Raw genomic sequence first — 26973 nt, 5'->3', positions numbered from 1 at the left:
AGACTGGAAAGAACCCAAGTCCCAGCAGAGGGGGCTTTGCATAAATGACTGGCCTGCTATGAACGAGTCCCCAGAACAAGTTCAGCAACTCAGACAGAAGAGCATCACTGATTTTAAAGAACTCCCCAAATCTGCTACTCCTGGCAACTAGCCAGCATGCACGCCCAAGAACTGAGAAGTGAAAAAGCAAACTCAGGCCCCCTGGAGGCAGGGGATGGAGAGGGAGAGAGGATGGCTCTACGCCATTTCCAGGCCACTCACCTTGGGACTTGTGAACACTATGCAGGGCCTCAGTCACAGCCCGGATTCAGTCTGAGCTGCAGCGAAAGCTGGCCCTGCGGCTCCCGCTCTAATTGCACCAGAGGGTGGAAGGTTGGGAGCTGGATTGTTTTTTACTCAAGGGCAGCTCTTGTCTTTTCAGAGGGGCTGATGGGATGGCAGGAAGGGGCTGCCTAATCACTGCAACTCTACACTCCCATGAAACACCAAGTAAACGTGCTGAACAATCCAAAACAGAGCAAGCTTATTGGGGTCACTCCAGAAGCAAATCCCAGTTCAGAGGAGGCTTTTTCCTCTCCACTCAACTGCTACTGCCCTTTCTACTGCCTCAACCGGAGGCAGCTCACGCCACCGGAAGCACCTTGAGGACAGGACTTCTGTCCTCCACTTATGCCTTGCACACAGCAGTCAGCCTCTCTTATAACTAGGGCCGGCCAACGAGATGCGGATAAGCCGTTAGGTTCAGCTTCTAGAAAAGCTCCTTAAAGGTGGTTGACTCATTGAGAGAAATGCACATTTACCCTTTTCCATCTTTTCTTTTTCCAACTGCCTGGAACAAGAATGTGATGGCTGGAGCTGCATTAGCCATCTTGGACCATGCGAGAGATCGGCGAAGCAGAGATATGGAAAGAACCTGGGTCCCTGAAGATACAGAAGAGCCAACCCACAACCTACTTCAAGACTTCATTTATGGGAGGAAAAAATAGGTTTATTCAAACCACCCAGCCAATAATCATGGGTATCTGATCCTTAGGACACTCTCTGCTACCACCCAAATTTCCCTCGCTAACTCCTATGCCTCAGTCAAGGCTACCTCCTCCAGGAAGCTTTCCTGGATTATACCCTAAGGAGAAAATAATTACTTCTTTATTTGACCACCTGCTGTACTCTGTCATATAGCATAGTGGTTAAGAGTTTATGACCAGGGGCCGGCCGAGTGGCGTGATGGTTAGGAGCTCGCTTGGGATGCCAGAGGGCCCCGGTTCGGATCCCACATGTGAGGGCCAGTGACACTGCCCTCTATAGCTAAGATGCTGAACAACAGCTCAACCTGGAGCTGGGCTGCCATGAGTCGCCGGCGACGGCGTAGGCTGCAGTCCCTGTGGCAGTGGGTTGCCATGGGCTACCGTGTGTGGCCAGCAGCCAGCGTGAGCGGCCAGCAGCCGCAGTGAGCGGCCGTCCAGAAGCCGGCGACTGATCTGCCTCGCCCAGGAAGAGCGCAATGATGGTGCCAACTTGGGCCAGTGAAGCAACGTCCTCCACAACTAGATTGAAGAACAAAACGACAGCAACTTGTCTGTTCCCCTTCCCCCAATTCCCCAGCACTGTTCCCATCCCCCCAATTCCCCAATAAAAAAAATCTTTAAAAAAAAAAAAGAGTTTATGACCAGGAGTCAGACAGACCAGGCTTGAAACCCAAGTTCTTCCACTTATAAGTCATGTAATCTTGGGCAAATCATTTCAGCTCTTTGAATATCACTTTCATCAACTGTCAGTTGGGATGGTAACACTACCATCTCCCAGAGTTTCATGAGGCTTGGATGATAATATAAGTAAAGCCCCTAGCATCCCAGTAGCATGCAATAAACCTGAACTTGACTTATCCAGACATCTGCTATTTGTGAGCCACTGTCATAATTTTTTTACCATAACCTACCACCTGTAACAGTGACCACTATCGCAGCGTTTTCTCGATATTTTTAACTTGGATTTTGACTCTCTCTTCCCGCCCTTTTAAAACTCAGCCTCTCTAAGCAATTTCATATGGAAAATTACTGTAGCAGTTAGTGCTTATTTTTCATGACAGACATTACAATAAATGCATAACCACAGCTCATCTGTGTACCACCTAAAATCATCTCACACACTGAGAGGTGTGCCTCCCGCCCTTCCTAATGTGGTTCTGACGTATTTAGGAACGAAATGCACACGCATCTCCTAGTCCCTATCAACGAGTCTCCTTGAGGACGGGGCCCAGGTTGCACTTCTCTCTGATTAGCCCAGCGCTTGGGACATAGAAGGAACCCGCTGCATATTTGCCTGATGAGCGGGAGGACTTTCTCTCAGAGCCATATCAGAGACCTGGACACAGAGCACAGCCAAATTCCATTCCAGCACATTCCAAGGGCCGTCCACATTCTTCTGCTGTGCTGGGTGCATGTTCTATCAAAAATTACACATAAGAAGTGAGCTGTCAGCAGAGGAGCCTACAATTGTTTCCACAGACATTTCCATGAACCTTAAACGGTTTTTGCTGTAATGGGATTTGATCTATTTCATGGCGCCTCGGCAAGACCCATGCTGGCCAGTGAAACGTGGCAGGGACTTCACAGAAAAGGGGTTCTTCTCTGAGCCGGACAAAGAAACCTTCTGAAGGAATTTTGCACCACCTCGAGACCTGAAAACATTCTTGCAAAATATTTCCGTCAGGGAGCACGGTCCTTACGCACAGCAAGAGGTGGTGACATTCTGAAAACACTGGATCCCAAGTAAAATGTGAGCTGTGACAAGGATGCAGTAGGACCCAGCTTCTGTGTCAGAGACACTTTCTGAATGATGGAAATGTTTTGATGGAAAATAGTACACTTGGCCTGTTAAGAAGTAACCAAGTTAAATGTTTCTTGGCATATATAAAATGTTTTATTTGGCAACTTCATGCCAACTCAGACTGGAAGGTAACTCACTTCTCCCACCACCTCACCTTTCCACGGCCAAATGGCAGACTGAAAAAATGAGACAGGTGGAGGCAGCGGGCTGCTGGGGGCCAGACAGCCCAAGATCTACAGGCAGAAAGCGCTGGAGCTGGAGGGTCCCCATGAAAGAGGCGGCTGCCGCTCACCAGGAGCTCACCCAGCAGGAAGAAGCTCGACCCCCCAGCCCCGTGTGCACTGCGGCCTCCCCCACCCCGAGGAGGCCGTGTGGGGTCACCACCATGATTAAGCCCACCCGAGAAGGAGCAGTGAGCAGTGGCAGGCCAGGCCTTGCCTCTAAATGGGCGACTCAGGCAACTTCTGGGAGCTTGGTCCGTAAAATGAGAATGAAAATACCACTTACTCGCAGGATTGTTGGGGGATTACATGAGCTCAGGGAGTGTGAAAAGAGCTTTGCAAGCTGCACAGCAGCCCGCAGCCTGGACGGGGAGTGAAGACAGGCACACTCAGAGCCACAGCCAATGGCATGTGGCCTGAGTAACCCCCACAAGCCAGTGGCAGTTTTGAGGATCACAGGAATCCCTGGAACTCAGAGGAATAGGAGGTGATGGCAGCTGAATCCATCCTGGATGGGAGAGTGGCTTTCGCCATTCAGGCCTAACTGGGAAAAACAGTGGCTGCTGGCCAATGAGCCCAGAAAGGCTGTCACAGGGACTGTAGAGACACAGACCCAACGCCCAGTCCTGATGACCATCTCCAGCCCCGGTGAGATGTATTTCACACGGGCAGGTCCCAGCCCTGAGTACACGGAGACCCCGGGGGTGGGAGGGGGTGGGGTGTGGGGGGTGTATGCATTATTTATTCACCCCATGGCACAGGTGGGGGAACTGCTTCCTGAATGTGACAGACTTGCCCAAGGCTATTCAGAGAGTAAGTGGAGGAGCAAAGAACGGAACCCAGTCTGGCTTTGAAGACACTGCTTTCCTTCCAGAAACACCGGAAATAGATAGCCTGACGTAGCATCACCTCGTCCCACCTCCCAAAGCCACACCACTGCCTTGAGCTGCGTCCTCCCTTTCATCTGCATCTTTGTAACACTGGCGCCCAGTGAAGACCAGGCTTGCTCCGTTGCTGATGCAGCCCCATCGGCACCCTCCCTGTCTCCTTCCCGCACAGACCATCATCCGCCATCCTTTCCTCGCCTCCCTCTGGTCCTGAGCCACAGGCTCTTCTCTGAACACATGGATCGTGTTGAACCTCTCTGCCTGGAGCTCATTCTCTCCAATTCTCTCTTATGATGGCGGGGGGGCGGGGGGGGGGTGGACAGAGGATGACGGAAGATTGCTCAACTCTCATCTCTTGCCATCATCTCAGAAAATCTGACTCCTGCTGGAGGTCATGTCCTCCAGAGCAGCCCTCCGGCGGTGGACGAGGGCTGAGTGCGCAGCCCTGTCACCCGGCCACCCCCAGCAATCCTATTTGTACCTCTAGTCGAGCTCTCCTGTTTTGGACAATGTCACCATCTTGGTTCCCCGCGGGTGCTCAGCCTTGTATCCCTTCACCTGGGACAGAGAAGCACAGCAAAGCAACATGCGCGGGTGACCTGCCACTGGTGCTGTGCCTGGCGATGTCTAACTCTTGCAGGGCACTTCCTGATGGCCTGTCTAGCCAAGCTCTCAGCCAGCTTCTCCTAAATGGGAAGCCAGCCAGCTGTGGCCAGCCAGGCAAACCCCAGTCCTCTCCAGGCCGGTTGTTCCACAGCCAATTCTACGGAGGGGCACGGCCTCTTCCTGCCTGAGTTACCCCATCTTCAAGGGCCCTGGGGCAGGCCCTGGCCTGGCACTGCCCAGCACGCTGGCCTGTCACAATACATGCTGCTCAGACGTTCCTCGAAGTCAGCGGGACAGGTGCTAATCTGCCCACTCTCCAGAGATGGGACCGGGTCAGACACACCTGCTTCCCAGGTGGAGCAGAGCCGTTTCTCCTTTTCATTTCTAATGTACTGATTTATTTATTGCTTGTTCATGTCCCAAAAGGACCCACAGCATTTTCCAATAAAAGCACATGTCCAATTGTTCAATGAAATACAAAGAACAGGAAATAAGCAGCCAAGAGGGAGGGGAGAATGAAATGAGCTCCCTCTGGGACATCTGACGAAGGAGGGCTATGCTTTTGGCATAAAACTTGGCTGTGGGCTTCCCAGCAGTTTGAACAAAAAGGGACGCAGGTGGGTGGTTACTGGCAGAGCATAAACTAAAACCAGGCCTCAGGACTCCTTGGTAAACAAACACAACCACACCTACTGTGTGCAGGTGCTGTGACACATGCTGGGGCTGCAGGGAATGGAGACATAGCCCCTGTCCCTGAGAGCAGACAGACCGGGTTGAGTGGGTAAGAGAGGAGCTTGCTCGTGGGGTACCACTCTGCCCTCCCTCAAGGAGAAGGGAAGGGGCGACTCTGGAACAGAATGGGACAACGGACACCAGCAGGGCACAGGGGCCAGCCAACCATCTTTGATGGCAGTCTGAGAGTCAGCCAGTGGCTTGTCAGCTGGCAGAGGCGCCTCAGCCTTGCAGCTCCAGCCCACACGTCCCAGAAAGACCTCAGGTCTGTCAGGAGCTGTCAGGCTCCACGGACAGACCCGAGGCTCGACTGCAGCATCACACAAGCGGGAAGCCTGTTTCAGCAGGACAGTGTTCACCCTCGTAACCCGGGCCGAGGAGTTTTTTCCTCCCTGTCCCAGGAAATGATAAATGTGACCCAGGAGGTCATGGTCAGCAAATAACTGAAGCCAGGGCCCAAACCCTGAAGATTACGGAGGCGCGAGGACGGGGCTGCCAGGCTGGGGGTAGCTACGCTGGGTCGGGAGCTGCTATGGCTGCACGGGCACGCTCAGGGACCTCTCCTCAGGTCCCCACGCAATGATACCATCTCATCATTCACTGCTTCCTTCTCCTTCCTGGCAATCCCTTTGCTGGCTTGCTGGTTTTGCAGATACCTTATCAGCTCCCACAAAGGCCCAGGGACTGGGGGAGGGCATCAGACACCTTCTAGGAAAACAGTTGGACACCTGAAGCCAAGTTCTGTTCCCCGTGGGTGGTGGGTGGTTATTTGGAGCAGGGGTTCCTTGACACTGGAGGTAGGACATGGCCAGGCGGAGAGGAAGACAGAGGATTCGACCTGAGCGAAGGCCTGGACTTAGGCAGAAAACATGTTTACGGAGCTTCCCAACCCTGGGCAGGGACTTCCAAATGCACCGTCATGTTTAAACCCCCTGAGCAACCCTGGAAAGTGCACCCTCACCTGTGAAGAAGGACCAACGCCCAGACGGGACCTCAGTCTGGCTTTGCCTCTTCATGGTACGTGACCTTGGGCAAGGAGCTTCACTGCCACAAACCCCAATTTCCTTATTTGCCAAGTGAGCCTAAGAATAGCACCTCCCTCTTAGGGTTATGGGGTGGGTGTAAGAAGGTAAAGCAAAATGCTGGGCACAATGTCTGGCACATAATAACGACCTGACGCTACAGGTGAGAGGCGCTCCAGTGTCGCTATCATTTTTGTTCTGTCTCCGCAGCTCAGAGAAGTTAAGCAAACTGCTCAAAGTCACACAGCTCCTAAACAGAGAGCAGGGATTTGACACTGCGACTTGAAAGGTCATGCTGTTAGCCACCGTGTTAGCAGAGGTTTACCCAAAGGCAAGAAACACCTGAAGGCTTCCAGCGATGGGGGGTTCTGGGGTGAGGACCACGCTCGGTGGCTTTATATAGCAAGTCAGGGAGCAAGTTGAGGGGCACAGGCCCGGCCTTCAGCCTGTGGGGGCTGCACTTTGTCCCATGGGCAGTGAGTGGAGAGGCCATTTGTATCTGCTAGGAACCTCAACTTGGAGGTCTTCAGAAAAGTCAAGGGGCTTCTGAGTGCTGAGAACAGCAGACAAGAAGGTCAGGTTGGATGGGCAGGAAGGAAAACGCAACCATCCAGAAACAGGGCCCACGAAGAGGACACTGCACTCATCCCAGCAGGGTGTCAAGGCAAAGGGGTGAAGAGGGGCAGGGAAGCCAAGGTTTCTACCTGGAGAGGCTGGGAAAGCCACTGAGGGAAACGGGAATTCAGGAGGAATGCAGGCTTGGGGGCTGCGGGGAGAGCAGCTGACACAGCATCAGGCGCACACGGCAGGCCGAGAGCTATTCCTTTGACGTTAAAGCCGAACGTAGACAGAGGACAGCAAAAGCCCAAGAGAACGAGTCTCGTGGCTGGCTGGCCAGAGGCGGCGGCCAGGGGACTGTCAGGGGCGGAGGGCTCCCTCTGCACCCCACAACAAACATTCTCACCCCCAGCCAGCTCAGGTCTGCAGGCCTCACCTGGCAAGTCCCAAGATGATCTCTCGGCTGGGCCCGGGCACAGCACGGGGAAAGAGGTGGCCAGTGTGACATTCGTGCCCATCTGCCACTTTCTAAAAGGCCCTGCAGGGGGAAGAGGGAGCGAGGACAGACAGCAGGGGAGCGAGAAACCACCCCCAAAAAGAGGGGAGGAGAGACAGGTGGGCAGCAGGGAGAGCTGACAGCTCAGAGACCTCACAGGTGATATGGGAGGCATCCGGTGACCCAACGTCACAAAGAGAAATCTGCTCCCTGCCTGACGCTGCAGGTGAGAGCAGCTCCAGCCGCTCCTGCCTCCTGTGGCGTTACCTGAGCCGTGACGTACCATCATCAGAAGCGGAGGCCATTTACGCTCCATTCCATCCAGGTCCTGGGCTGGGGACTTGAGAAACATGGTCTCTTCTCCCTGGCCCACAGCAGGTAAAGGATAAATATCTGGAGACGTGAATGGATGTCATGTTGCCCTGGAAGCCCAGCCTGCTCTGTCCACAGCCTCTTTGCTCTCTGCTCTCATGCTGAGGATGGCTGCAGGGGCTGTAAGACGGACGTGCACAGGCTCCCGACTACCTGTAGGACCAGCTCCTGACCTCTTAGGCTGGAGGCGTGGATGATGGCGTCTCTGGCCAGGCCCGGCCTCTCGTGGACCTGCTCCCTCATGACTTCTCTGCACCAGGCCCACCAAAGCAGGGCACACAGCACCTCCCAAATGGGGCCCCGTGTTATACCACCTCAATGAACAAAGCAACGCCAACATGGTGCAAATCCACAGCCAGCATGGCCTTGACTCAGGCACAGGTTAGAGTCTGGGCTCTGCTTCTTCCAGAGCTTTCTAACTGAGCAATTGACTAAGCTCTCTGAATCTCTGCATATTCACCTATAAATTAGGGGTGAGGAAAAGGGTACCTGGCTCAGAGTTCTGTAATGATTCCATGAGCCTGTGTGTAAAGCACGTAGCCCGATGTCCGGCTACGCTAAGCGCCCAGGGCATGATGCTGGAACCTGCTGACCCCCAAAGTCTTCCCTTTCTCCCACTACTCAACAGAGACATCTCTGTCCCCCTTTCCTGCCCCACCTCTGGGCACTGGTACTGAGGATAGACACGTGACAGCTGCCCACTTTCACGTGGCTACTTCCCAGGATCACGTGTGTGCTTTCTGTCCTGTCTTCCTAACCGGCAGCAGCTCCCTAAGAGGTGGAGCTGGCCTCACCTCCCCCCGACCCCAGGACGCTCTGCAGGCCTTGCCCAGAGTGAAAACTGAACGGGCACTCATGGGTGGGATTGGCTAATGCCCCGTGTCTGAGGTGGTTGAGGCCCCTCCAGCCTGGAGGCAGACGGATGGGTGAGATGACCTTCAAGAAAGGGGAGGGGTGTTCCATGCAGAACCTCTAAGTTTGCTCTGAGAGTTAGCAAATAGCAATTTGAGGGATGGGCCTGGGGCTCAGGGAAGCGGGTTATATTCAGGTTACATAAAGGCAATAAACGTGGCCCTGCCCATGCTGCCAAGAGCCACTCCCGAAAGCAGCTCCCCACCACCTGGCAGCTCCCCGGATCCCTGGCACAGAGTACGGGCTTAACAGATGAATGAATGAATGAATGAACAGATAAGCCTAAAACCAGCAGGACCTGGCAACCACCACCCGGGGAACCAGGGAACAAAGCTCTGAGCTGAACGGGGACTATTGACGGCAGTGGCAATGATGAAAGACAGTGATGATGAAGAGGAAGATGGCGGTGGAGCAGCTGCTGCCTGGAAGCGCTCATGGGAAGCCAGGCCCTGGGCAGAGCCTGCCCGTGCACGTCTTCATTTACTCCCTGCAACACTCCTGGTCCCCTTTTGCAAAATAGGGCAATTGAGGATTCGGGAAATTAAGTCACTTGCCCAAAGTCATAGTCAGTGAGGAACAGAGCCTGGTTCAGACCCAGGTTCCTCTGGGCTCATGCTCTTCACTGTTTCCATCCCAACTTGGCCGAGCTCGGTTAGCCGCTCAATAGCTTTGCCCCAGCTGACCTGCCTAAGGTGTAAGCACGGCGCCCACAGCTGCCAGGCACGTCCGGGTCGCGGACACCCAAGCCTGATAACAGAGTCTTTTGGCAACGTCATTCTCGGCACCTTCCTCTGCCCCAAGCTGGGCTCAGTCAGAGGCCTGGAACAGTGTCACCTCTGTGCCCATCTCTGCCCAGCCAGTCAGACTCCGACAGCGAGAGGGGTGCCGCGTGACAGCTGTGCTGGGAGCATACACCCCTCCCTCCCTCTCCCACACCTCCCCTTGAGGTCCACAGAGGGCCCAGGGAGGGAGAGACAAGTGGGGTTGCTGCCCTTGGGGGGTGCAGTTGGACATCGCCTCCCTGAGCCACTTTTGATAAAAGCAGCTACTTCAGAGCTGACAAGGTGATTGCCAGGGCCTTTTAAAAGAACTCGGTGAGAAAAATAAGACCCATCAGCAATCATTCCAGGATCGGGAAAGATTAAGTGTTTTTGTTTTCCATCTCCAGGGGAGAACAAAAATATCTGAGCCAAGAAAGAAAATCCAGATTCTGAAACGGCCTGGAGCACAGCAGACACTCTTGTTGGGAGCTGGGGACGCAGCACAGGCAACCAGGATCCACCCTTACGGGGCCTTCAGTCAAGTGAGGCCCAAGCCCAGGCCAGGCGAGGTCACCAGGGAAGGCTCCCTGGAGGAAGTGGCCTGCAGAGTAGAGGCCTACCAGGCTGAGTTGGGGAAGTGAGCCAGCAAAGGCCTGGAGAAGGGAAGAAAACGTGGAGCTGGACCAGTAAGCAAAGGCCTCTGGTCAGCTTTAATAAGACCTTTGGCTCCATTCTGAGTGAAATGGAAAGCTACTGAAGCAGGTGGTGCCATGATCAGACGGACAGAGTCTCCTGGCTGCTGCATGGAGCTTGTCTGGAAACAGGTGAACCTGGAGGGAGTCTGGAGCAACACAGGAGTTCAGGCAGGAGAGGAAGGTGGCCAGGACGAGGGGGCGAGCAGGGATAGGGAGAGAGGGGCTGACCCAAGCGATGCTGCAGAGGCGGAGATGCCTGCACACAGAGAGAGACTGGCCACGTGTCCCGGGCAGGGGAACGGGAGGCTCCGGGTCTCTGGGCAGCTGGAGGGACGAAGATCAGACACAGGGCAGCTTTAGAAAAAAGGGTCACAGTTCACCAGAAAGACAGGAAAACGACTTCAGCCCTTTGTCCAGCCCAAGGGTCCCACAACCACATCAAAAATGGCCACAACGAATTGTAAAGCACGTTACAAATCACTTTCTACCAGTAAGTCTTTGGGCCACGTGATCATCCACTAAGGTGGGGATTACTGGATCCCCATTTTAAAGATGAGCAAAATCCAGGAGAAGTGACTTCCCCAAGGCCACAGACTCGAGGCGGTGATGCCAGAACCAGGGTCTTCTGCCTCCCAGTCCAGCGGGGAATGCCACAACCATGTATTTCAATTTCAAACGGTGTCTGACTTCTGGGCAGGGAAACGAATGATGGGTGGTGCGGTTCTCTCTATCAGCAGAACAAAGTACGAAAGGGCCATAAACCAAAATGTTAGCAGCGGTTATCCCATGGGCAATTTTTATTTTCCTCCTTTTAGAGTACATTTTGGAAATTTCATCGATGGATGTACATCGTTTTTGTAAAGACAATGAGAACTAAAAGACAATTTTAAAACTAATTTTTAAAGATGACACAAGGACAGCACAAGCTCGAAACAGAAAAAAAAAGGAGAAAAGCAGCACTCAAGGTGTCTTGATTTTGTATTTTCCTATCTGACATCGGCTGGGAAGGGCCGCAGTTAGAAGTCAACAGGGGCCCTTGAGGGAATAAATTTTTTGTTGTTGTTCTTTGGTTGGGTTTTCTTTTAAAAAAAAAAAAAACCTGAAAAGTTTATATTGGCCCCAAATATCCTTCCCTCCACATTTTTTCTTCTAACCCTCTCTTGGGTGCTAGCTCCAGGGCCTCGGAACAAGGAACATTTAACACACCGAGGCAGACGCTGGGGAAGATGCTGCCAAGGTGATGCTGAACAGACGAGCCCGGGAAGTAAATTCCATAAATAGAGTCTGGGCAGAGACCATTCAAAGTGTTGTCCTAGCGTCTCTTTATGGGGCAGAGCGCTGTCGTGCTCAGGCTGCTGCGGGCCGGCTGGCCCCTTGTGCTGCTTTGAGGTCCCCGTTGCTGCATAAAGCAGCTTGTTTTTCCTCCGTTTTCGGCGACGGGCCTTAAAACAGACAGAAGAGCCCTTCTCATGCCTGTGGCTGCTGTGGATTGGGGCTGGTAAGCAGGGCCCAGGGTGCTCCCCAAACCTCACTTGCTTTGTCCATCAGCAGCATGTGTCAGGTTAATGGCGTCTGCAGATGGGCTGGAGGAAGAGTGTTCCACAGGCCGCAAATGGGGCTGAGGCCGCAGCACACGCTGATCGGGTTTTAGACAAATGCCTCTGGCCTTCAGAAAGACAGTGTGGGCTTTCTCACCTTGGAGCCAGAGATCAAAATGTCACAGTGACATACAAAGATGCTCGTTTGAATCTAACTGTAATGGCAAAAACTGGGAGGGGGGGGGGACACGAAGGGGAGAGAAATACATCACCAAGTAGTACAATATATACATGTGATAGATATGATGACTTTAAAACTCAGGCTTATTCTGGGCTCTTGGGTGAGGGCTTATTTTCAAGATAGCTTAAAGGAAGACTCCATCCACAGGAAATACATTAGCCACAGGTGGGGATAAATCGGGAGCCTGGACTGATGCCGGGTGGGGGACCACTGTCCACTGGTAGAATCACCCACCTGGAGGACGGCAGCCCTTGAGGACAGGAGTTTTGTGTTTTGGCCACTGATGTAGCCCCAGTGTCTGACACTCCATAAATATGTGTCAAATGGAAAAACATAAATCAGATTTATGGGGAATTTTAATGACACGGGAAAATATTTTTGAAATTCTATTCAGAGAAAAAGTAAGAAACAAAACTGTAGGCATGTGCACAGGAGAAAACTTCTAGAAGGAACAGAGGAAACTGCCACAGGTGGCTAGAGCTGAGTGGCAAAATTATGGGCGGCCTGCCCTCAAAATTTTCTGTATGTTTTTTAGCAAAATAATTTACTTGAACAATAACAACAACAACAATAGAAAGAGGGAATGAAAAAGCACCACGCCACATGGTTTGGGAAACAGTGAATCCTCCCGTGGGCAGTCAGCCTGGGCCTGCAGGGGTTAACCCCAAGCCTGGGTCGGCAGGGAACGGGAGGGTCTACCCTCAGCCCTGATGGGAATCAGGGTCCTCTGGCCCCTTGAACTTGACCTCCACAGACCATGTGAGGAGCTGGGCATCAGGGATTCAACTGTGACCCACCGCCCCCCGCCCCAAAAATGTCTTTGTACTAACCCCTAGTACCCTAGAATGTGACCTTAATTGGAAACAGGGTCTTTACAGAGGCAATCGAGTTAATATGAGGTCATTAGGGTGGGCCCTAACCCAAAATGACTGGTGTCCTTATAAAAGGGGAAATTTAGATACCGACTTATGCGCACACACACACTGGGAGAAGGCTGCGTGACAATGAAGGCAGAGGTGGCGAGATGCACCTACAAGCATAGGAACACCGAAAGTTCCAGCAAACCACCAGAAGCTAGGAGACAGGCCTGGAACACACTGTTCCTCATGGTCCTCAGAAAGAACAGACCTTGCCAACACCTTGATCTTGAGCTTCCAGCCTCTAGAGCCGTGAGACGATAAATTTCTGGTGTTTAAGCCCTCAGTCTGTGGCACATTGTCATGACAAACTAAGACAGTGTGAGAAAGCCTGCCTTGGAGTCAGATCGCGGTGAGACTTGGCAAGCCCTACTTGTCTCCCTGGGACTCAGTTTACCTACCTGAAAAATGGGAGACCTGGTCTAGAGTGCTGGGGTTCAAACTTGGTTTTAACCCTGGAATAAAATCTTACACAGAGGCCCAAACATAAAAGGTAAAAAGAAATCCTGATCAGGTAGAAGCCCGCTCTGAGTCACACCAGCTCCTTGCAGGGCAACCTTTGAAAAAAGCACAATTCCAGATAGCAGACCAAAACAAGTACCCATCAGTGTGCCCATCTAAGAACCTCCGAATGCAAGACCCACTGACTAGGATCACTGAGCACCTCACAAGCTCACGCCAGGCACCGAGGACCAGCCCCTTGTCTTCAGGTGGCTACTGATCTTGCGGGGGTAGTGAGACTAATGCCCAGAGGACAATGGGCAGACAAGACAGGCTGTCCTCTCCCTCCTGAGCACTACAGCTGCAAACAGGTCACCTGAGGTACTAAATCTGCCACGTCTAAATTTATCTCACCCTCCAAGGACGAGCAGATGCTGTGCCTTATCGGGGCATGGCAAGTGGCAGAACGACAGACGTGACGCGCCCTTATCACCCCAAGGACGGGAATGACGTCTGCAGAAAGACTTGGTTTCCCTGACGATGAAATCAAGAGCTCGGGTGCTAGCCTGGCAGGCCTGAAGGGGACTGGGTCATATGCGTTCCTGGCTGGGGTGGGACCCGACCCTGGCTGGGGTGGGACCCAACCCAGGAGTCCAGGAGCCTTTTCTAACCTTGACGCAAGCCGGGCAATGCCAGGGGGCCAGTAGCCCTTGAGCAGTGGGGAGCAGGAAAGGAAGGCGTTGGAGGCACAGACCAGCGCCCTGCTGCATCTCTGGGAAAGGACCCAAACCACCCCTTTCCATTCAGTGAGCACCAACGCTGTGTAGGCAGAGACCACTGTGGGGCCACTGCTGGTCAGAGCAGAGCCAAGCAGCCTGGCTGGAGGCTGAAGACCCCAGGGATGGGGTCCAGGGTCAGACTGAACTGATACAGGCCTGGGCTTTCCTGCAAACCCTCGCAAGACGGTGACCTTGAGACCTCCCCTGCTGGAGGCTACAGGGTGGTTCCTGCCTGCCAGCATCCCAGGAGAACCGGGCAGGGGCCCCTCAGCCCCTCCTGCGGGGTATGCAAAGATGGTGAGGCTCTACCATCCTCTCGGAGCCCACAGAATCATCAAGGGACACAAAACCAACAAGGAAAGAGGGAAATGGTGTCACTGTCCCCACTGCCCCACTGTGGAATCAGGCAGCAAATCCAGTCTTTATTCATTCAACTTTTAATTACATAAATAATACACCTATTCATTCTTTTAAAAAACCACCTTACAGATAATGCTAACCTCCATGACTTCCCCAGGGGTAACCATTGGTAGAACTCTGGGGCGCAACCTTCTAGAATAACTATACGTCCTTGTAAAGGTGTCTGGGCAGAGTGTGGCACTATTAGCTTCCCGGGGTGCGCTGTGGGGTCCAGGGGAGGATGGAGCGGGAAGCACTACAGAAATCCGAGTGGGCCTCCAGGAAGCAGCAGCCGGAGGCAGGAGCTCAGGAAAGGGTAGGACTCAGAGGACCCCAAGGCAGGGGTCCTGGGACACTGGACCCACATGACGTAGCAAAGAAACAGCCAACTCCATGCATCGCTTGGAGCCAGTTCAGCTTCTTTGGGAACCTCTCGAGTCCTCCCAACGGGTCTTCAACCTCTGCCCTGAAGCCACTAGCACCACGAGGAAGATGACGACGATGACAATGATGATGGCATGTGCCAGGCACTCTGCTGGCCCTCCCACCAACTCTCCAGGTTGGTATTGGTGACAAAGAAACTGCAACCCAGACAAATTAAACAACCTGCCCAACGTCACTCTGCTAGGCACAGCAGAGCCACCATCTGACCTTAGCACCAACGACAGAGGAGGTCCTTGCGTGCGAGTGCACTGCTTCTACAGCCAGGGGCACAGCTCTTGCGTCTGCAACAATGCCTAGTCCATAGGAGGGGCTCAACCAGTGCTCGTAGATTGGTTTCTCGTTTAAAGATGCGCACAGTGCAGGGAGTGAATCGTCAAGTACTAGGCTAGTTCCCGGCGGTCTTCACATCCCTACGGTGCTCTGGGTTTTTTTCTTTAACGTTAAGATGCTACATTTTCTTCTAGGACTCCCCCACAGCCTAGGGCTTCTGGAAAGAGCTCTAGGAAAGAGTTAAGGCTTTGGCAAGGGGCTGTCCCGCCAGGCAAACGAAATCTCCCCGTGGGTCGTCGGTCGCGAGGGCACAGGGCACCACAGCAGCTACTTTCTGTGAACAGCCTCCTCGTAAACGTCAGTCACACCAGGGGGTGGGGAGGGGGTCTTGATTTATTATATAGCTTTTGGACAGTTCCTACAGAAATATGGCCAAACAGTGGAATAATCAACTCTTTCACTCAAGCCCCCTCCAACTTTTTTTTTAAATGAAAGAATAAAGTACGCAATGAGACTGAGCTAAATAAATAAAAATGCCACACTTTTCCCCAACAGAACTTTCTGCGTCACTGAGAAATATTTGCAGACCTCAACAATCTTTTATCTTCACAATGACGTTCTAGCCTTCCAAGTTTTGGACATTCTGAGAACTCCTTTGATTTGGGGCCTCTAATTATCTTATGTGAACAATTAGCTTATTAACTAGTAATGTCATTACTTGATGTTTCATCAAGCAGACTACAGAACCCCTTCCTCCTCTCATGGTCTGTCTGCCCTCAGCCAGGGCTGTCTAAAATCAGTTACTTATGTCTGGGGCTCACGATGGAAATAAATGTGTATGGCGAGGAATTTGTCTTAATACCCATCGCTGCCAATCACGGTTTCCAGGCTGGGAAGGAGGGCAGCGTCCATTCGGCCACTTTATCCATCCATCCTTCCACCACCCATCCACTCACTGTGCCAGTAATGGAGACTCTAAGGTGGACAGGATGTGGTCCAGCTCACAGAAACAGATGTCCCAGGAGGCTCAGTGATACCACCTCCATCCAGGGATGTTTCTGACGGGTGCAGACCCTCAACACTTTTATCTAGCTCAGCACTCTGTTCCTCCATTATAGAAATTTCTCAATTTGTTATCATTGCTTTATTTCTCTCAGTCTCCTGGGCAAAGCCATGAATGAGCTCCAGGCGAGCAGCAATCACATCTGTGACCCCCCCATCCCCAATGGGTGTCACATAGTAAGTGCTCAATAAACACTTGTGAACATACAACCCATACTTACAAGATAGTATAAAAAGAAACAGACAGACAGAAACGCCCGTCCCTTTGAGTGCCTAGAGAGTCTCTGCTTTGATTACTGGTAGGGGCTGATGCCCAAAACATTTATGAGTCAATATGATGCTGTGGAATGGGAAGCTATATAGACCAGGGGCCTGAGCTGTCCTGGGCAGGTCACGTCTCCTTTTACTCAGGTCCAAAATGGGTGGTTGGACAAGATGCTCTCCAGTTCCTTGTGTTGAGGATTCTGTGGAACCCTAACATCACTGTGAGAATTACTCAAACTGTAGTCTTAGAGGAAACCAGCCTGGGCCAGGAGCCACCAGGAGACGTCCCCTACTTAGTGGGTGCCAGACTGTGGCCCCAGTCCTGTAGCTTGTGCTAAGTTGACTCATCTACCTAATAAAGACTGAGGGGAGGGCTATTAAAGTAGATGTTTTCTAAGGTACTTCCAAAGTCTAAATGTCTATGACTTTAGGTTTAAACCACTGGATAAGATTACATGTGGCTATGATGAGCACATCACAAATTTTAAAGACCTCTAATTTCCAATATTTCACCTCATTCGTTCCTCTAGTCAGTCACCCAATATTTAATGAGCCCCTATTCCATGTCAGGCACTGTCCCGGTGGTAAGCCAGGCAAGACACAGTCATGGGACACCCAGTGCAGTGGGGGGAGGGACACAGGAAAGACTCAAGTCAACAACAAGAGATGACTTCAGATGGCGTTACAGGCAAAGAACATGAATAGGCAGCAACCACAGGGAGAGTGTGGTTCCTTCCCAGAGGCTGGTGGGGAAGGCTTCTCTATGAAGGTGACATCTGAACAGAGACCTAGAGGCCCCTGGAAAATGTGTGGGGAAGAGCATTCCAGGCTGTGGGAACAGCAGTTGCAAAAGTTCCAGGCTGGAGACAAATCTGAGGTATTTGAAGAAAAAGACCATCAGTGCAGCTCGTGACTGGGGAGGAGGGAGTGATTCGAGACAAAGGCCAGGCCCAGCTCACAAAGGGCAGGGGGCAAAGCCACTGCCAACAGGTCCACGGACAGGATTTAGGGGACCCATGGACTTGGACAGAAGAACATGTCATCTCTATTTTCACCAACCTCTAGCTGAAAACGAGCACTTGGTTGGGTCATGAAAGTCGACAATAACCCACAGTAACGGTAGCGGCACCTGGGACTTGCCAACGACAGAAGTCGCAGATCCATTCATATCGCATTATTACAGGTATCTGGAAATATCACTTAACACTTATCACAAATTCAACATTACAGCAGCTCTTTGACCAGCTGCCAAACCTCATTATTTAAGGTACTAACCTAGAAGCACATATACTTCAATATCATAAATTTTAAAAGTACCGAATAACTGAAAAGAACAGGTTTCCTTTGCAACCCCTGTATTTTACTTTCTACAAGTAAAAGCATTATTCTGAGAAGGGGTCTCTAGGCTTCACCTAATGGCCAGTGTGCTTATAAGGCAGGATAAGGGGCTTGGGTTTTATTCCAAGCGGGATGGCGGACTGTTGCAGTGTTTTCTGCAGGGGATTCATAGGGTACAGTTTTCATTTTTCAAAGTCACCCTAGCTGCTGGGAGGACATGCTGGGAGGGCAGTGCTGTGGGCAAGAGGGCAGGCTTTCACTGACCACTGTTCTGGGCCATGCAGAGGAGGCAGCGTCCCTGGGTCCTCGAGGGCTCTGCCCTTCGCTCTGATCAAGGGCCTTCCCACCGCACCACCCCACACTGTCCTCTGGGCCCAAAGAGGCCCTGTCACCTTGGCCCGAAGCCTGTCCCAGCACATCATCCCAAAGAGCTGCAGAGTGTGAGCTCATGTGTCCACAAGAAAAATAAATGCGGCATTTGCCACTGTTTGGTTTGTGTCTTGGTCTAGAAAAGCAATGAGATTTTTATTTAAGAAAGCCTTCCAAAAGGACCCCAGCAGAGGCTCAGCAAACACCACGGCGACGGACTGTAAACAGGCGGGAAGGCCCAAGCGCTGGGGCCGTGGCCACGGACGGCAGCCCCTGGGTTTATGGCGGCCTTCCTGTTTTGCCCAGCCTCCTCTCACACTGCACTCGCACACAGACTCTTTTCAACGCCCTCTAGGATTGAGGAGAACAGAAGAATTCATTTTCACATGCCAGAGCGCACCCTCCCGGCGGGTGGGGGTGGGGGGTGGGCCCTGCCAAGAGGCCTGTTTATGGACCTAGAGGGACCCGTGGGGATGGGGCCTGTGGGGCAGGGTCCACAGACAAAGGAAAGCTCAGAGGCAAATCCTACGTTCCTGGGTCCCCCAAACCGGAAGTGAAGAGGGCAGGACCAACTGGAAGGTGAGGGACATTTGTGGTGCTTCCAGGGCAATGTCCAGCAGCCTCATGGGGAGCAGGGCTGGAGTGAGGGGTGCTGAGGGTCTGGGGGTGCACGAGCCTCGGACAAGTATCAGAATCTGGGTGGCAGAGGAGAGAAGTGCGGGAAGGGTGCCCTGGATCTGAAGCTGGATCTCGGTTAAGTGAGAAGACGGGCAGAAAGGGAGGCCTCCATGTTGCTGGTGTGAACGTACAGAAGTGACAGTAGGGGAGTGGCCAGCTGTACAACAGCTTCCCGGCTCAGCTCAGCTGCCCCTTTCCTGGGCTACAGAGAATGGGCTTTTGTTTGCTTGTTTGTTTGTTTTTTTGGGGGGGGTCTTTTTTGTCTGCACCCATTGGCACTTCCAGGTCATGAGTTTCTCTAGCACCCTGTCCGTGGGAAATAGGGAGGCAAAACAGAAAACCCACGCACTTGCTGGCATGTCACACTCCTCACATCCCAAGGTCCCCAGCCCGTCTGCCTCTCCCCTCCATCTTTCAGAATCTCCTTACATTTGTTCTGTACATGATGTCTAGTACCTTTGGCTGTCCTTGGTGAGAGGGACAGGACAGTGCCATCTCGAACCAGAAGTCCTATAGTTCATATGTTTTGTATTTTTAAGAAACACACAAATCAAATATAGCAAAGTATTAAGATTTCTTAAATCCAGATGGCAGATACATGAACGTTCTTTATAATACTCTCAATACTCCTCCATTTTATTTGAAACACTAGTTTGGTGTTCACTTACACATTTTCATTCATTCTTTCCTTCTTCACTCATCCATCAACCACCATCTACTGTGCGACTCCTGCAGGCCAAGTACTGGGTGCACGGTGGTGAATTTAAAAGCTCCTTCCTGAAGAGCCTTTCACACTTGAGAGGCAAAAAGACAACCAACAATGGCTGAGCAGGGAACAGCGCACTCCGAAAGACCCTGGCCAGGAGCTAATTTAAATTCTCTGAGGAAGTGTCTTTCGTCCTGGCCGTGCCTCACGGGGCATTCCTGGCACCACCACCTGTGGGCAGTTTATTCAAAGGCAGAGAAGCAGATGGCTTCCCTAGCGAGGGCTTTGCAGGCAAGGCCCCTCCCTGGTGAGCCGAGCCCTCACACGGCCACCTGCTTCTTGGTACCGCTCCCCGCTCTGGGGTCCTTTCCTCGGACTGCGAGCTCTCTCCGCCAATCCAACTCCTAAGAAAGGTCTCTTGGACCAGCGCTTTGACTCTGAGGCTGACTGGGAGCCAGTCCCTGGGGCCCATTGAGGAAATGCTGGGCTCAGCCTGCAGGAAAGGCATTCTGGTAGCCAGGGTAACAGGGCATCCTGTATCCAATAAGGAGCCTTCATGCATCGAGGGAGGGGTACCCCACCCAAGGGCACACAGGGGAGAAGGGCCAGGGTCCCCACCGTCACACCCACCCCTCGGAGCCCTCACCAGTCACCACAGCCGTGTCCCAAGTGGGGCCAGGGACGGACCTCACCAGGAGTGTTTGGCTGTGCAGGCTCCTCACCGAGCACCAACATCCCTGGTGAGGGGAAAGGGAGCCCAGATGCTCACCCCACCCTGGGCCCCCGAAGCCTGGGGCTGCTTGCGAAGGACAGGGTCCATGGGCTCCAGGAAGGAAGGGTGCAGCGCTCCGCGCGGGGGCTCAGTGCTGGGCCTGGCTTGCCCCCACCACCCTCCCGCAAGCTGTGTGACTGGGCCGGTCACGGAACCCCTGTGCACCTCGGTTTCCCCATCTGAAAGGTGGGGCAAAATAACAGTAACCTGCCTCCAAAGGTAACTGAGAAAGAATTCTGCCCGGTACACACCAAATACCCAATAAACATTGGTTGCATCTGTATGTCAATTAGCAAGGATGTCCGCCTGGAGCCCTTCAGGGAACTGATTTGTATCTGCCTCACTGTTTGGTGGCTAGCAGGCGCCTTGCTCCCTGCCAGCCCCTCCCCGAGCTCCCTGGAGGCAGGATGGCTTACCTATGGTCCTCCGGAGGTCTTCACACTGGCTAATGTGAGGGAACTTCAGGATCTCCTTCCACTTCTTGCTTTTCCCTTTGCGCTTTCCTCCGCCCCCTGCAGAGAGAGGGGGCAAAGATGTCAGTTGATATTGGTGTTAACCAAGGCCCCAGAGCCTGCATCCCATCCCTGAGCGCCTGTCCGCCTGCTTCCCCAGCTGGGAGACAGCTGGGGCGGAGGAGCTCACCACAGCCCCTTTCTTTGCAGTCTGCCTTCCTCTCTTCAGCCTGGCCAACCAGCCCCAGCTCCCTCCTGTCAGGTCCCCAGAGAAGGCAAAGGCCTCAGACTCCAAACGGCAGAACAAATGTGTACTGGGCATGTGCTGTGGCCAGGCACCGTTTGAACGCTATCTTGTTTAATCCTCAGAATGACTCTTTGAGGAAGCACTCACTGGGCCAGCGTCACAGATGCAGAAACAGATGTCCGAGGTTGTGTAACTCGCCAGCTGAGGGCCTGCCCGACTCCACACTCGCTCTCCCCTCAGCCGGCGCCGACACACACACGCACGCTCAGGATCACACTGCAGGGCCCTTCTGCTGGCTCTGCCCTGAGCCAAACTCCTCACGTGCACCCTCGTGGAGTCCTCACTCTAACCCTGTGAGGCAAAACTCTTACTATTTCCACGTGACAGATAAGGAAACTGAGGCACGGGGTGGGGGAGAAGCAAGTCGCCTACAGCCCCACAGCTCATAATGGCAGAGCCAAGACCCCAGCCTGAGTGGAATCCAGACCCTAGACATTCACCCTCACCCTTCAGACTTCCCTTCTGTGTGCGCTGAAAGCAAGAGAAATCTTCAGGGGTCAAGAAGAAACCTGGTGTCAGACCTCAGAGGTGATACAGTGCCGGGAAGAGGGGCGGGAACGGGGGTCTCTCCACCTGGGGCCCGAGCCTGTGAGCTCCCGGGGAAGACGTCTCCCCAGACCCGGGGCAGACGTCTCCCCAGACCCGGGGCGGCACACCTGTTCCATTTGACCCACACGTGGCGTGCTTGCTCGCCTGTTCACTGGACCAGTTGTCAAGATTTAAACATTTGAAAATTCTGCCTACAAATCCATTTCAGACGTCTCTCCCATAACCAGGCATCCCACATGGCAAGGCTCAGCTGGAAATGGGCAGCAGCTGCCCTGGCAGACAGGCCACGCGGCCTCTATTCAGGCGGCCTGCCGGGCCTCCTGAGGGACAGAGGTGAGGATGGGCATCTCGGAGAAGGCTGCAAAGTCAGCGCTCCCAGCTCAGCCACCAGCCAGCTGCAAGGCCTCAAAGGGCCATTCGCACCATCTCGTCCACATCGCCCCCACTCCCACAGTCCCACACTCGTCATTCCCCGACCTGGCGGGGATGAAGCAAGCCTTTTTGTGTGTGTGGTAAAATATACACAACATAAAACGCACCCTCTTAACATTTCTAGGTATGTGGTTCAGTGGGGGTCAGTACATTCACATCGTTGCACAACCGTCACCTCCATCCATCTCCAGAACTTTTTCATCATCCCAAACTGGAACTCTGTGCCCATTAAATAATAACTACCTGTTCTCTCTGCCCCAGACCCTGGCAACTAGCATTCTACTTTCTGCCTCTATGAATTTGACTACTCTAGGTACTGCATATAAGTGAAATTATACAATATGTGTCCTTCTGTGACTGGCTTATTTCATTTAGCATAATGTTTTCAAGATTCATCCATGTTGTAGTAGGTGTCAGATCTCATTCCATTTTTATTTATTTATTTATTTTATTTATTTATTTTTTTTTTTTTAAGCTGAGCCATCCCGCCACCTGTTGGCAGCTCCGCGGCTGCTCAGCTCGGGCTGACTCGAACCACTGTTGCTCAGAGCTCAAACTCTTGAGCGAGCTCTTAACCAACTGAGCCTCATTCCATTTTTAAAGCTGAATACACTTCTGTTGTGTGTATAGACTGTATTTTGTGTATCCATTGATCTGTGGATGGACACTTGGGTCGTCTCCAACTTTTGGCTATAGTGAATACTGCTGCGATGTGGACATGGGTCCCTGCTTTCAATCCTTCTGAGCACACACCTATGAGCAGAATTGCTGGTGTGGGGGCGGAAGCAGCTTTCCTTTACCCTTTAAGGTTGTCTTGTGCTCCTTTAATTCTAATAATTAAATCTACGCGAGACAGATTAACAAGAGAAAAATAACCAAATTTAACTAAATACATACATATGTGGACCCCACATGCGTGAGAGGTGCAGGGACAGAAAGTTAAAATGAGATATATGGCATTCTGAGCTAAGGATGAGGTAAGATGCCTTGGGCTTCAGCGGGGAGGAGGGTCCTTGCAGGATGATAAGACGAGCAGATGTTCAGTAATCAAAAGTTTGCCTGTCCTATAAAAAGTTATGACCTTTTTATAGTGGTCATAAAAAGTTATTTCTGGTGATAATTCTTATTATGGGCAAAGCCCCTAATTTAAATTCTTTAAGGTAAAAGCTTCTCATGAACCTGAAGGGTCCCCATTGCCTTCAGCTCAAAATAAGCACATACCATAGAGGCATATCTTGGAGGACTCGTTCTGAACCCCTACACTGGATCACATGGTAAGTCTATGTTTACCTTTTTTGAGGAACCAATGAAGTACTCTTGACAATAGGCTCCCAGGCTGCACCCCAAGTCTCTGTAACTAGAACCCAGGAATATAACCTCTTAAAAGGCTCCCCAGGTGATTCTCAGGTAGCTAGTTTACAGAAACCAGGAGTCTATCTTATACACACATACATGTGTGTGTTTCTGTGTACAGCTTTTATAAGTTAATTTATCCGTTAATTTAAGAATATTAACACAGATTCACTAATTCATTCAACCAATGTGGTTGGGCAGCTCCTATACTGAGCACTGCGGAGCTGGGGACATGGCAACAGGCAAGACGGAGGGGGTGTCACCCTCTTGGGACTTCCCCTTCTTGGGGCACCCAATCTAGCAAGAAAGATAGCCGACAAAGGCTTTATTTCAGTGGCTCTCAACCACTCTCAGGAGGGTGTCCCCTAAAAGGCCACAGGGACCCTGAATGGCCTCCCTGCTCACACCTAGCCTCCAGCGCCTCTAAAAATCCCGTGAAATAAACTGAGTTCCTCCCACAACTCAAAAGGTCTGGGGCAAGGTTCCACGTCTTAACAGCAAACAAAGCCTGCCTCGATAAGGTCACCACTTCCAGACAAATATTTGGCTCTTAAGTGTGCCACTGAATTATTAAATTGCATATTTGATGACTGAAGCGTTGATACTGTTTATTATTTCAGTTGGACTTGTTTCTCAGTATCCTGAGGTGGCCACGCCCACCATGCTCCTGCAGAAATTCCTCCAGCATCCTGGCCCTGTGGCCCCGGCTGCCCCAGGCCCACCTCTCTGCTTGGGGGATCATGGCTGGGGTCTGAAGTGAGGGCGGTCTTGTGGGGACTGCACTCCTCACTGGCGGAGTGCGTGCTAACTTTGGGGTGGTGAGTATCGGGGCTGTGTTGAAGCATCCAGGCCCCCAAGTCCTTGGGACCTTGCAACCCAGCTCACGGCCCACCTGCCAGAACGCTAAATCTAAAGTCCCAAGGAGCAAATCCAATTGGCCGACTCATCTTTTCTCTGCAGGCCACAGGTCATGGACCAGCCTAGACTCTGAAACAATTCAGTCAACTCAGACCCTTGTGGATTCAGAGGGCAGGTGAGACGCTGGAGCCGAGTGAGCAGTGGGCCTCCCCAGACTTGCACGTTCAGACCAGAAGTCCCTGGGTGGTGCCAGGATAACTGTTAGAAGCAGCATGAGTGAGACCATGGAAACAGCCACCCTCCCTTCCAAAACAGTTTAGGGTGCTGCTGGTTAGTTTAAGGTGCAAAGACACGGGGTGGGGAGCCTCACAGGCTGCAGCGGCCGAGGGTTCCCAGCAGGGCCCCTTTCTCCCGTCATCTCACAGAGTGGCCTGTGAATCGCAAAGGGCCACAAGGCTTGGAAAGTTCAGCGTTATGGTATCCTGAGGGAGCAAATTTGTTAGAAATCCCAGCTCTGTGGCAACGCAGGTCTTTAGAATACACATTTGTGGAGGTGGGAGAACCATGAAGCCGCTCTTGGCACATTTTGATCAAGGCCTGGGAGGTTCTCGAGTACCCTAGAGACTGTACGTGGGAAGGATCTCTCTGTGTTCCCAGCCACAAGACGCCGATGAGTCACCCACTCTCAGCCGGTCAAATGGAAGGTAATGTTACAATTTTGCCTGTGACGTCTGTGGAGCTAAAGAATCTGTTCAATTCCTTTCTGCCCAGGTGAGCTTTCAAGACTCCGTTTCCACAGCGCTGCCAGCAGGGTTGGTTTTCCAGAAAATAACACCATGGGAGGCTCCAGGTGCTCTCAGAGGCCACGGGCACAGCGGAGGAGGCCGGTTTTCCTGATGAGGAAGGGAAGGTACCCCTGTCTGATCCCCACCATGCCCTCCCCGCCACTGACGTCTGTCTGAACCACCTGGGCTCTGCCACCTTTCCCACCACCAGAGTGGCACTCCCAGCTGAAGCGGATGAGGAGGGTGTGTGGCATCTCACTGGTTCAAAGTCTCTTTTCATTCTGCCCCAAACAAGGCAAGATCCCAATTACAGGGCCCAATTGGGGGCTGCGCCGCTGAGTGACTCAAGCCTTTTCTAAAGGGACATAACTCCAGCCAAGTGGACTTGAGGTGACCTCAGCCTGCAGGAGACTTTGTCCAGCCCAAAGCACTTGGCAACCACTGTGAAAGGGAGACAGGCCACTTGGGGAGCAGGAGAGTGCATCATCACCCCTCGGCCCTTAGTGTTCTCATCTGGGACCCGGGCGGGTTGTGCCAGGACAGGACAGAACTCTTTTTTTCAAGAGTTTTTCTGTAGATACTGGCAGGGAAAATAAATAATAAGGGAGCCAGTGGGGTGGGGGGGGCGGGGGGGGGGGATGGGGCTTGCAAACTCAGGCCCGGCGGCCTCATCCTGCCTTTGTGGGCCTCACTTTCTGGAAATACCCAGCACTTGCAGGGTCTCTGCCTCCATGCACCCTCCTCCTGAAGCTTCCTAGATGCCCCCTGACTCAAGGTCGCTCCTCCTTGATCCCCCCCGAGTCCCTGTCCTTGGCTTCTCGGTTGCTGCACTGTCCCAAAGCGCTCCAGCTGGGAGGCCAGGATTTGGGGGTGCTGGGTGGAGATGCCCGCATCACTACCCACTGAATGAATGTTTAGAAGAAAACGTAGCAAGAAGGGCCACCAAAGGCACCTCTGGCCCAGAATCTCCTGAGACGAGGACTGTGCCGTTTGCACTGGGTGGCCCAAGTCCACAGCTCCTCGGGGCAGGAAGCATCGGGCAGCCCTGGTGCCTTCAAGTGTGTCCAGCACTTTCCTAGCTGGGCACAGGACCCCAGGGGTGGGCAAGAGAGGGCGAGGGCAGGTGTGGGGGGGCACAGAGCCTCTTCCTACCCCAGAGTGCTGCCCACAGCCTGATGCCACCACCAACTTCACCACGTGGTGGCACTGGCCCTTCTTACCACTTCAGAGACCCTCCTAGGGACGGCCCCGAATGCTGGAGTAAGCGCCAGGCTGCATTCCAAAGGCTGATGCTCTGGAGCTGGCACAGCCAGGCCAGGGAGCGACCTGCCCGATCTCAGCCTAGTGAGGAGGAAGACGAGGCAGGGAGGGGCAGCGGGCCTTTCCAGGTCCTGCTGACCCTCCTGGAAGCTGAACTCAGCTGCCAGTCAGAAGCTTCTGTTGTTCAAAGGGACCTCACCAGGAAGGTGGGCAAAAACCATGTGGGCAGATTGCAGCAGGCATTAGCACAACCCAGGCCTTGAGGCCGGCTCCACCCTGTGGGACCGGACGTGGGAAGGCAAAGACACACAGTTAGCCTGACCCCAGGACGTTTCGTGGTGCTGTAGCTGTCAGCTACAAGAACCTGAAACCTCTAGAATGTTCTTCAAAGGAAGTACAGCGTTGAAGTGGTGTGTGAGGCATGGGGGGTGGCACGGGGCATGTGGGGCCTGTGGCCTGCGGGCAGGTCCCAGCACCTCCTGGCCCCACCTCCTGGCCACACCGCAGTCGGGTTTCCAGAGCAGAAAAACCTCAGCCACAACCAGAAGGATCCCACACCTCAATTAGGAAAACCCAGACCAACACCAGGCCTGGTAGTTGGTCGCCATGGGGACGGGGAGACATGGCCCCTCCCCAGCACACGGAGCCTGAGAGAAAGGAGGCTTCCGGTG

General features: G+C 52.9%; 1 protein-coding gene across 1 annotated transcript in view; it reads right to left on the bottom strand.

Annotated features, from left to right (window-relative positions):
* Nucleotides 1-26973, bottom strand: part of GRK5 (G protein-coupled receptor kinase 5) — a 228861-nt gene that overhangs the window by 103660 nt on the left and 98228 nt on the right. The window contains exon 2 of the mRNA XM_019642921.1: nucleotides 20723-20818. Coding sequence (XP_019498466.1) covers nucleotides 20723-20818 — 96 coding nt within the window. The remainder of the gene's footprint in view (nucleotides 1-20722; nucleotides 20819-26973) is intronic.

Source organism: Hipposideros armiger, unplaced genomic scaffold (assembly GCF_001890085.2).
Source record: "Hipposideros armiger isolate ML-2016 unplaced genomic scaffold, ASM189008v1 scaffold_74, whole genome shotgun sequence".
Classification (NCBI taxonomy): Eukaryota; Metazoa; Chordata; class Mammalia; order Chiroptera; family Hipposideridae; genus Hipposideros; species Hipposideros armiger.
This window is presented reverse-complemented; position numbering and strand designations above follow the sequence as displayed.